This window comes from Dendrobium catenatum, unplaced genomic scaffold (assembly GCF_001605985.2).
Source record: "Dendrobium catenatum unplaced genomic scaffold, ASM160598v2 fragScaff_scaffold_313, whole genome shotgun sequence".
NCBI lineage: Eukaryota > Viridiplantae > Streptophyta > Magnoliopsida > Asparagales > Orchidaceae > Dendrobium > Dendrobium catenatum.
In genome coordinates this window covers 2,031,001-2,042,628 of record NW_021318775.1, presented here as the reverse complement: position 1 = coordinate 2,042,628, position 11,628 = coordinate 2,031,001, and the positions used below count along the sequence as shown (strand labels likewise).

At 31.7% G+C, this 11,628-nt stretch overlaps 1 protein-coding gene across 5 annotated transcripts in view; it reads left to right on the top strand.

Moving 5' to 3' along the window:
- The first annotated feature begins 475 nt into the window (after positions 1 to 475).
- LOC110105038 (glycosylphosphatidylinositol anchor attachment 1 protein) overlaps positions 476 to 11,628 on the top strand; it is a 29,412-nt gene continuing 18,259 nt past the window's right edge. The window contains exons 1-4 of one of the 5 annotated variants that reach the window (XM_020834387.2): positions 479 to 549; positions 674 to 781; positions 892 to 983; positions 4,077 to 4,176. In XM_020834387.2, the coding sequence (XP_020690046.2) occupies positions 693 to 781; positions 892 to 983; positions 4,077 to 4,176 (281 nt within the window). In that variant the 5' untranslated portion in view covers positions 479 to 549; positions 674 to 692. Of the gene's footprint in view, positions 782 to 891; positions 984 to 4,076; positions 4,177 to 11,628 lie in introns of those variants that run through there. The other 4 variants (XM_020834386.2, XM_028693521.1, XM_028693522.1 and 1 more) reach the window with 4 other exon arrangements.

Genomic DNA, 11,628 nt, shown 5'->3' with positions numbered 1-11,628 from the left:
CAACATTCACGGGGATTTAAGTTTGGATCACATACTCTATAATCCTGATTTATTCAATTCCAAGGAGAAATGAAATATGACTTACATAGTTAATAATTTCATTCCGCTCAACCTTGTCATTTTTTCATTTTTGAAATTTTATACATAAAAACTATAGTGTTTTCTATATTATTCTCTTATACATACGTATGTGCATGAACTTAGTGTCAAACTTGGACGTAAAACTCACTTATTATAAATTTTTAGCAAGCAACATTAATTAATGATTAACTAGGAACTTATAAAACTAAACACATAAAATAATTGTATTTCATTAAGTTAAATAAGAGATGAAGTTTATTTGTAAAAATTAATATCTTTTTAGATAATTAACCTTAATTTTTCAACTAAAGTATATTATTTCATTAACAAGAAGTAATATTAATTATTTAAAAAACTAACAAATTTTTTTTTAAAAATTCATTGCAGAATACACTTTACTCGAAGCGCTCGCCCTCTTCGGGAAATCCCCGTCCCCAGAACTCGCTGTGAGCGAAGAAGGGGGATTTCGTGAGACTCAGGGACTTTATGGTTGGCTGAACGGGCGAGAAACAAGATTTACGATTCTCGCCCATTTTTTGCCGCCGACGAGCTCATCTGCTACTTTTTATTTAACTGACATCGCCTTCTCTAGGTCTCGAGAGCTGAATGCGATGGAGGAGCAGAAGCCCCCTGCGGCTAGGAAGTCTAGGCTCATCGTTCGTCTCGGTTCCTTCCTGGTATCTCACAGCGCCTTCGTCAGGTCTGGTCTCTCTTGTCGCCCGTTCCCTTCCTACTGCTTTCATCTTTTCTTTATTAGCTGATGAGTGGAACTCTTTACTGATCTTTTTTCTGCGGTAATGAATTTGGCAGTGTAATCTGTTGTGTCGCTGGATGCATCACCCTCCTCCTCCTTCCAGTTCTAGCAAAGAACACCTATGTCTCGGAGAATGCTCTCATGCCTGGTATCTTAATTTCTTGTTACTTTGCTAACGATATGATTTCTTTGTTCAACAGAATATAGCAAATATTGTCATCCTATAGCCTGTATCCGTTGGTTCCAGGGGTTATGAGTTTTCACTTTTGATGTATTGTGGATTAATTAGGTTGCGCATACAACTATATTCTAAGAAGCAAATGACTGATATTTTATCCCTTCGTCCTTTTGCATTTATGCTGTCTAAATGGAAGATAATGTTATTATTGCAACCTTATGGATGGTTTAAAAGGCACTCTTGTCATGTTAGTCAAGTTTTGGAGAATATAAGCCTCACAAAACAACCTATACATATTTTTCCTTATGTTTGGGTTATATGTTAAATGTAGAAGTATTCTTGAATTTAGTTTTGTAACGTTAATAATATCAAACAAATTTAGGAGGCTTTTCGTTGCAGAAATTCTTGTATTTTTTTCATTAAAAAAATCAGATTCACAGTAGTGTCAGTGTTTTATGCTTTTTCTTGGGAAACATCATATGAAGCACAAGTTTGATATTTCATTAGCTTTAAAAGTGACCTCATGCAATCGTTTTGGTCAAGTATGTTTCAAATGAAACATTTTAGAATTTTTATTTTTTTGCGATTTTTGTGAATTTTTTTGTGATAATTAATCTTTTGGTAGTACAAAGCTATTATTGAGTTGCTAAAAAAGTGGAAATTTGCAAATATGTATGTATGTATGTATGTATGTATGATATATAGTCCTTTTTGGTTTTGTTGGATGGTAACTATTCGAGTATAGTCCCATATGATGTTTGCTCCTAATAGAATGTGTGCAATCACAACTGAATTGAGCGCAAATCTTTTTGAAAATTTTATGCGTGCTTGACTGTTTGCATTATTCCATATTTAAATATCCAACTATGATATCATGACCTGTCTTTAGTAATAGTTGGTTCATCTTTTTATTTAATTTATACTTTGCTACTCCTTGATATTTGTCTATTTTATTTTGTTTTTTTCAATGAAATATTTTGAAGAAATGAATATCATAAAGTCAATGGTTTTCATTCAGAGATTATAATATTTAATTATGTATGTGCTTAATGTCATATTTATATTTTTCCTAAATATTATACAAATATGAAAATTAATATGTTCTTAGGATTTCATCATTTGGATTGAACTTCAAACTTCAAATTGATGCACGTAGTTCCAATTTATTTTACACGGAAGACATTAGAAGTATTTTATGATGTACTTAACTGCAGTTGTTGAATCCATTATATGGACTATTTTATATTGTTTTTGAACAAACTATTGGATGTGAACATTCATTAACGTAATAGTCATCCTTAGCTTTATCTCAACTATTTGGGGTCTCTAGATTTGAATATTGAAGTTATAAATCTCCTTTGCTATAGTTTAAAACTAGAATTGACTTTAGGATATATGATTTTATTAGTACTAGTTTATTATATACCTAAAGTATGCTATAATTCCAAGTAGTTAAAGGTTATACCGTTATACTAGTTTCTATAATTTATATTTTAATAGAAACTCATCTCAAAAGAATTAAAAGTCAATAATGCCGAGTACAAAACTACTGGACAAGAAAACTCTTTTGAAGAGATTGAGATCAAAGCTAAAACTGAGATTTGAACCTTGTTTATAACATTTGAGGCTATTTAAATGATTTTAATTTTCAAAAAAAAAAAAAGTATCACTTCTAAATGAACATCAGTGTATGCTGTCACTTCTTGACCATTTTTGCCTTGTGATTATGTTATTATAATTTTATTATAAGTTAATCTGTATGCCTCGTGAGTTCCTTGCATAATATGCACAACGATAAAAAATTTATTAGGTTGACTAATGGTTTTATTCTGGGATATTTGATTACCTTTTTGTTGTGTAGATGTGGCAAACACTTCTGTGAGGAAGAGTGTTCTCCCTCGCTAAATTTTAAGTTCCAAAGCCAAAAACATGATCAAGATTTCACATCATTTTGGCCACTATTAAAGCTACTTCCATACATGATTCACTTCACTTTTACTATTCTTTGAACATGCATCATGCACATCAAAAGTTGTCCTGATTTGCTTGAATTATATATATATATATATATATAATATGTATAGTATCGGTCCTTGTAAATCAACTGAAATTCAACACATATGGTATTTTAAGAGGTTGTTCTTTGTCATTAACTTTGAGATGCACTTCTTCACGTGAAGTTTTTATGTCTAAATGTAACCTTTATGCTGTTTAATATATGCTTGATGTACTCGCACATTATCTTTAAGAATAGCGGATCTTCATCCTGCGGTGGTTTTTGTGCTGTAAAAAAAATGACTGTTCTTGGTCTTGCATTTTGAGGTTTTTATATCAGCTTAGAGGAGAGTAACTATTCTCCTATAAAGTGGATAAAAAAATTGATTATGTATATATTTATCTAAGATTTCATTTATGGTGCTCAAATATTCAATTTAGTTTACCATAAATAATATTACCCGTTAGTTTGACTCATCAAATGAAGTACCTATATATGTATTTTGTCTCTCAATGCTTGAAAGCCAAAGAGCTCTGAGTGGAATGTTTTCTGGTTCTCATAATAAATGTAAAAGGTTTAAGTCCGTCTCTTGAAATTTCTTAAACTAAATATTCATAGTTCTTTGCAAAAAATTCGATTTGTAAATTGCCTTATGTCCTACGTATCTGTAACTGACGTTATACCTACTATTTGTCCTCTATTTTCTGTTTATCAAATATAAAAAAAATCTTCTATGCTTGCACAATTATGAACAAGGTGCTTTAGATGTAGCTGAATTCTTGCTCAATGAAGTTCATTGATGTATCCAATTAAATGTAAAATTGGATTGACCATTTTTTTCTGCATGGAGAAGGAATCTTCGTGGAGTTCTTCGTGACTTGAGCTAAATTTTTAGCAACTTATAATTTTTGCAATGTGATGCTGTTGTTCTGTTTTATGAAACTTGGATACCTCTCATGATTCTTCCTTTTGTTATTATTACATGGATCTGTTATAGTAATATTGTTTTGTTAGATAATTGCTAATTTTTATCATGCAGATATGCTAAGTTAGGGTTCTTTTAACAGGTTCAGCAAATCCTATGTTTTCCAATCAAGATGTAGTGGAAGCAAATAGATTTGTTAAAGATATTTATGAAACGGGAATCTTGAAAGATGGATCTGGAATGTATGTATTTTTTATAAATCCAGCTTTTGTTAACTGGAATGTCAGTCCTACACTACTCTGTTTCTTGCCACTAATTAATTTAATTTGGAATATTGCATGGCTTGCTTTGTTTGGTTTGTTGATGCGAGAATTGTACTTTGAATACAGTATACTAATTTAAGTTATCAATCATCGATTAACCTGTTGCTTCCGGGTTGTTTTTAGAATCCCACTTGATTAGTTAATGACTGCAAAGTTGTATGTTGGTTAGGGGGATTTTAGAGATTATAGATTAATTAAAGAATTTTAGGAGTTTAGATTGATTAAAAGGATTTTTAGGAGTTGTATAAGTTTATAAATTTAATTAGAGATTTATATGTTTGTTACATTTTATTAGCCACTTTTAGTACTTAATGTTTAGGTTTGATATGACACTTCTTATATTTTTGAGTTAATTAGGATATAGTTTGCAAGATTTAGTTTGTTAGTTGTTTATTACCGATTCTTTAAGTTAAACGATAATTACCCTTGTTAAACCAGGACCATGAGGTTTATTTAACCCTCATTGGGGCTAAGTTAATAGCCTCGTAGGCCCGGATTATCATGTAATGATCTTGTTGTTAAGTTTTATGTTTGTTATTTAGTGATTTTTAGTAGAAGATTATTATTATGGTGGGTTTATTAATGATTTAAGATTAATTATGAATTCATTAGTATATTTTTACTAGTTGATTTTATAGATTTTAGGGACCATTTATGTCATTTTTGGAGCAAATAAAAATCATAACATAGGTTTTATATACTAAGTACACTAATTGTTAAGAGGGTACAATCATGAAGCTGACCAGGAGAAGCTACCTATCATGCTAGAGCTCGAATTTTATTTCATTTTTGTACGTTTTTTTTAACATGTTTATGAAAGACATTTAGAGGCCCAAAAGTCATTAAGAAATAATTTTTAGAGTTATTTACATATTTAAAATTCCAAGAAAAATATCCTAACGGTGCCCACTTCGTGTGGGAAAAATGATTCATATGACACATATGAGTGGCCTACACTACAGGCCTAAAACGACCGTAAGGTTCTTTAGGTTTTATGACAAGGGGGCAAACTTTGACCTACTAGGCCAAAGGTTCGTCAGTGCACTAATCTATGACTAGTTAACTAAATATACTAATAAAAATATTCAGGTGAAAAAGTAAAAGAGTAATCCATAAAGTGTGTGCTAAAGTGTTTTTCATTCGACATACAATTAGAAGTCTCTACAGGACTATCAAGGTATACCTGACCCACGCATGCCTAATTAAGAGCTCCCATGCGAATGACTCAATGACCAATGCATGCACAAAACTCAATGTACCTCGCAAGATAAAATAAAAGAGATATATATGGTTGAGCGTAAATGCCATTAAGAAGAAAAATGCAAGTAAATAAAAATCTAATATTCATGCAATTCAACATTTATATCTATCAAATAATAGAATATAAATTCATATAAGGAGTTTCCTAATTTAATGTGCAAGAATAATTATACATGAATCATATGAAAAATTAACAACCTAAAATTTATAAATTTACTATTTTTAGCACATGTGAAAAGACTATACATAAATCATGTAAATACTTACTAACATGTGTGAAGGAAATTAAAAAGAAAACGAGTTAAGCATGAAACACATGAAAGTTTGTAGACACAGAACATCGAGATTCATCATCACAAAAATACGAAGCATATAAGAGTATGTTAGCATAGGTGAGAAAGATTATACATGAGATAATGTTTCAATAAACTTATGAGTTTCATTTACCATATGATATTAAAATATGTAGACATCTCTCATTAACATTGAGATTCACTAAATATGCTTAAGCTAATGGAACCATTAAGAGAATCATTCATCAAACAATATGGAAATGGACATACATAAAGTATACGACGATTTAACAAAGCATTTTTGAAGCGTGTAATTGTTTACTAATTTAAATACGAATCATTATGTGGCACCGATTTCGTTATTATTTTTTTTCACTCATAAAATCATATGATTTTGTGTTGAATCAACACATATCTACAATTAAAATATAGAACAAATACGTTTATACAATACTGTTACAAACTTTTATGTTCACATGATTCCAAATATGCATAGGAAACCCTTCCCAACATTTTTTTTACATGATATACCTTTCAAATTTAATATATAAAGCACCAAAGCAATGAGATCAAACACAAATGTGTGGGAGGAAATGTTTATTCATGAAATTTATGACAATTCAATAACATTGAGCATACAAATTCACTATTGCAAAGCATGTAGATAAATCATACATAAGATATATAGAGACTCTCTAACATGGGCAAAATATCCTTGGGTTGATTTCATACATGTTTATAGTTGAGGAACGAAATAGGTGAAGTCATCTAATGCGATTACTAAACTTTCTATCACATATATAAGTGAAGGAAGTTGAATAAGATAAAACTCCAAGAATAAAAAATAACTTAAAGTCAATGTCAATGTAACTACTCATTCCTCTATTCATGCTCTCTTCATTCATACCATATAAGAAATAAACCAAATGAGCGATTTACAAAAATTAACTTTGAGAAACATATAATTGCTTTTAACATAAATAAATAAAACATGTCATGAGAAGTTCCACAAACGTATATATTTGCGTGGGATTATAGCTATGATAATTTACAATCAAATAAGGTTCCTAACAAGAAATTTCTCAAATTTTGATAATATTCATTCATTACAAACTATGATATAGATAACGAGGGAAATCTAAAATTGGCATAATCACCCATATTTCCCTAATATTAGTTATAAGAAGGTCAAATTACATTGCCATTCCATCAATAATCACGTATTTGCATGGCATTCAAGAAATACTACTTACAATCATGAATAAGAAGATACTATACAATTCTAGGAGGGAAACCATAGAATCATTTATTGAAAGTGTAGAAGCTAAAAGAAGGGACAATCATTACTTTGTTTACAAACAAGGGGTCTAAATAAGTTTCAAGCTTCTATTTTAAGAGAGATTGGGCATAAAGCTAAAGACACACCCAATGTAGTTATAAATATTTGCACTTACATGATGGTTTGAAACATGAATTGAATCTACTCGTTAGCATGGAATGATTTGAATCACAGAAATGGCCATATGAATTTTCCCAAAAATCAATTTATAAAGTGAAATTCAAACATATAGTTATACATGGTTTCAATCGTCAATTGTATGAGGACGCTTTTGAACTATGTGCTATATGGAACAAGTTCTAAATCAACTCAAATTTTCATAAACTTTGTTCAGGAAGATATAATATCAAACAATATATAATAGGCTATGGCATTTATCTATGCTACAAGTTCTCCAATTTGGATTTTAAAACATATTATGTATAGGCAAGAAATAATATAATCTAAGATTTCAACAACGATAAGAACAAATCGACTTCGTTTCTTTTCTAAACAAACAATATCATCCTTCAACCTTCTTTCAATTGTGATTAAAATTCATTGGCAAACCTTTAATTAGTAGGTGAGAGATATTTCCAACAAACCTTTCATTAAATGCGATTATGAACCTTTTTTTTTTAACAAAATTATAAGTAAATCCTCGGCACCTAAGTCTAAGAGCAGTGTTGAAGCACAAGAATGCATGTATAGAGCGAATTATTGAATTTCACATTTAATCTTTTATATTTCTGCCCCCTTTTTTTAAAAGCTGGACTAATAGTGGCAAAACATGGAGCACATAAAATTGATAGGCAATATGATGTAGAACGGAATTGATGGTAGCCACCCAAAGAAAGAAGATACCAAGGTTCCTGTGGTGGTTTGAGGGCTTGAGAGGAAGTAGACATCGAGTGGTGGCTCCTTGGCGTCTGGATAACAACCCATTTCGTTCTCGAATCTTTGGACAACACAGAAAATCTGGGACAGCAATTTGTGGTCTTCCAAAGTGCTGGACAGCAGTTTTCCTCTTCCAAATCAGCAATTTTAGAATTTCCAAGAGGTGTGGATGCAAGACAATGAAGGAGACTTTATGCTGCAGTTGGAGGAATTAGTAGAATCACTGTCACGTGGAGTTTGGGGAGTTTAATGGAAGAGATCCGGGCAAGGCCTTGAGAAAAATCTGCCAGCAGGGATTTAAGGCAAAGATTTACTTCCAGAGAAAAAAAAAGAGGCTGATTTTAGTAGGATTTAGGCGGTGCAGGCATAGAGGAGATTTCGGCCTGACTAAGGGCTCAAATGGGTAGTCTTTCCAAATGCATATATGGGTTTTAGGAAATAAACCTTGGCATTTATACTCATGAATAGAGTTATCTAAAATATAAAAGACTATTTTAGGAAAGGTTTAAGGGCAAGTTGGTAATGGAGGGAAAAACCAAGAGGAGGGAAAATTTGAAAACTTTCTTAAAATAGATTTTATAATTTAGGAAAGAATTTGAATTTCAAATTTAGAGAAATTTGAATTCAAAGACCAACTAAATTATGACAATCCAAAATTAGGAATTATCCAAATTAGGCAATGGGGATGGGAGAGGAGGGTGTGGCCGGCAGTTTGAATGGAGCGGGTAAGGGGCCGACAACAAGGTGGAGATGGAGACGACGTGAAGGTGGAAGTAGGGAGAGGATGAAGATGACTACTAGGAACAACAAGAAGGAACGAAAACGAAAACAAAAGATAAAAGATAAAACCGCGAGCCTTGGACTCTTCTGAAGACTGGCGGATGATATGTTGCCCTCCTCCAAGGGACTTCAAGCCACGAGCCCGGACCCATCCTGCGGCTGGTGGAAATTCCGACTCCCTTCTATAGGGATTTCACTAACGTTCTTCCCAAAGAATACAAGTGCAAAACACAAATTTTGTTTATTATAATTCCATCATATCTAATACAAGAGAGGGAGCCTCTATATATGGGTCTCAAAAGAAATTAAAAGACACATTTTCCCTTTGGGCTTACATAAGACAAGAGGGTAAAAAAGGATAATTGCAAAATTAAATCAAAATACACTTAATAAACTAAAATAAAATAAAGTGATATCGGTCGACGATCTTCAGCTCCTTTTTTGATAGGCATGGACGGTTGGAAGTCCGCATCACAATATTTGAGAACAATTGTTCACGTGGACAACACATAAAATAGAAATGACAATCCCTTAACATGCCTTATCTCAAGACCGATGGAATCGTTGAATAAAATTATATTTTAATATAGAAACACCCTTCTTTTTTTTCATAGGGAATGCCACACCTTCTCGAAGCTTGCAACCTACTCATAAAACAAATATTACATATTAAAAGTTTGTCCCCAAACGATATAAACCAACATAAGTTTTTTATTCATCTTATGAAACAATTCATCTAAAGCAAAGGTATTCATTTAAAGAAAGAGGCCAAGCATGCAACCAAAGCATAGATATAATGTGTTGATCTAAAACATGTTTTATGAAGTATAAAACTATCACCCTATTATAAATGATAACCCAATCTCATAATAAAATGCAAATAGTATTTTAAAATTCGAGAATGCTTTATGATTATCATATACAAATTGTTAGTATGGAAATATTCATAGTCTCCACATTATATTAAGGTGTAAATATTGTTTCCAATCATTATTGTTTGATCAAATATTTATGTCATTTCTAAAGAGCAAAAATATAAACACCTTATGTGCATCTTTTTAAAGAAAAAAAAAATAATAATATTTCTCATAATTTTTTCACAACCTAAACATAAGGAAAAAGAAGATTTGCATTACATGATATGAATCATAAACAAGTGTAAATTTCATTCACCAAATATTCATGTTCCACTAACTTACATCAATACACAAACCATTTACTTCTAATGCTCTCATTCCAAACAATAGAAATCATTTACACATGTACATTCTTCTTATATGAAAAGGTGAGAAAGAAGATAGAAAATATGGAAAAGAAAGGAGCTAGGAAGAAGAAGAAGAAGTAAAGGAGAAAGAAGTAGTAGAGGAGAAAGAAGAAGAAAAAGCACAAGAGGTAAAGGAGGAGGAAAATCACCTTGCAAAGGAAGGGAGAACCAGCGGCTAAAGTCGAATGGCGGCATCGGGTCTGGCACTTGGAGCGACTTCGGCTTCTTCCTTCTTGTGCGAACAGAGGAAGCGACGGAGGAGGCTTCGACTTTTGCGAACTAGAAAAAAGGGGAATGTGAGGAGTTCCGCCTAGTCTCCACGAATGAACCAGAGAGCGAGAGATAGGAGGGACTTGTGAATCAATGGAGAGATCTTCCACTCCAATGGAAAAGAAGTTTAGAGGTCCTATGGCAAATCTGAGAGCAGTAGCACGTATCTTTTCAATCGCCGCCCTCTCGTCTTTCTAAACTTACACCAAACCCAAAAATGGAAGCCTGCCCTTTCGTGTTTTGCCTCAGTTACTCGAGTATTTGTTGAAAATCATGAATTTCATATATAAACCTGCCCTCCCACACATTTGTGTTTGATCTTATTATTTTTGTGCTTTATATATTAAATTTAAAAGGGTATATCATGTAAAAAAATATTAGGAAGTGTTTCCTATGCATATTTAGAATCATGTGAACATAGAAGTTTGTAACAATATTGTATAAACTCATTTGTTTTATATTTTAATCATAAGTATGCGTTGATTCAACACAAAATCATATGATTTCATGAGTAAAAATAATAATAATGAAATCACCATTATGCCACATAATGATTCATATTTAAATTAGTAAACCATTATACATTTCAAATATGCTTTGCTAAATTGTTGTATGCTTTATGTATGCCCCTTTCCATAATATATGATAAACGATTCTCTTTATGATTCCATTAGCTTAAATATGTTTGGTGAATTTCAATGTTAAGGAGAGATGTTTATATACTTTAATATTATATGGTACATGAAACTCATAAGCTTGTTGGAACATTACCTCATATATAATCTTTCTCATCTATGCTAACATGCTCTTATATGCTTTGTGTTTTTGTGATAACAAATCTCTATGCTCTTTGTCCGCAAACTTTCATGTGTTTCATGCTTAGTCCGTTTGCTCGTTAGTTTCCTTCACACATGTTAGTAAGTATTTACATGCTTTATGTTTAGTCTTTTCACATGCGTTAAAATAGTAAATTTTTAAATCTTAGGTTGTTAATTTTCATACGATTCATGTATAATTCTTCTTGCACTATACATTAAGAAATTCATTACATGAATTTATGTTCTAACATTTGATAGATATAAATGTTTAATTGAATGATTATTGGATTTTTATTTACTTGCATTTTTCTTCTGAATGACATCTACATTCACCCATATATATCTCTTTAGTTTTGTCTTGTGAGGTACATTGAGTTTTGTGCATGCATTGATCATTGAGTCATTTGTATGAGAGCTTTTAATTGGGCACGCCTGGTCAGGTATACCTTGATAGTCCTGTAGAGACTTCTA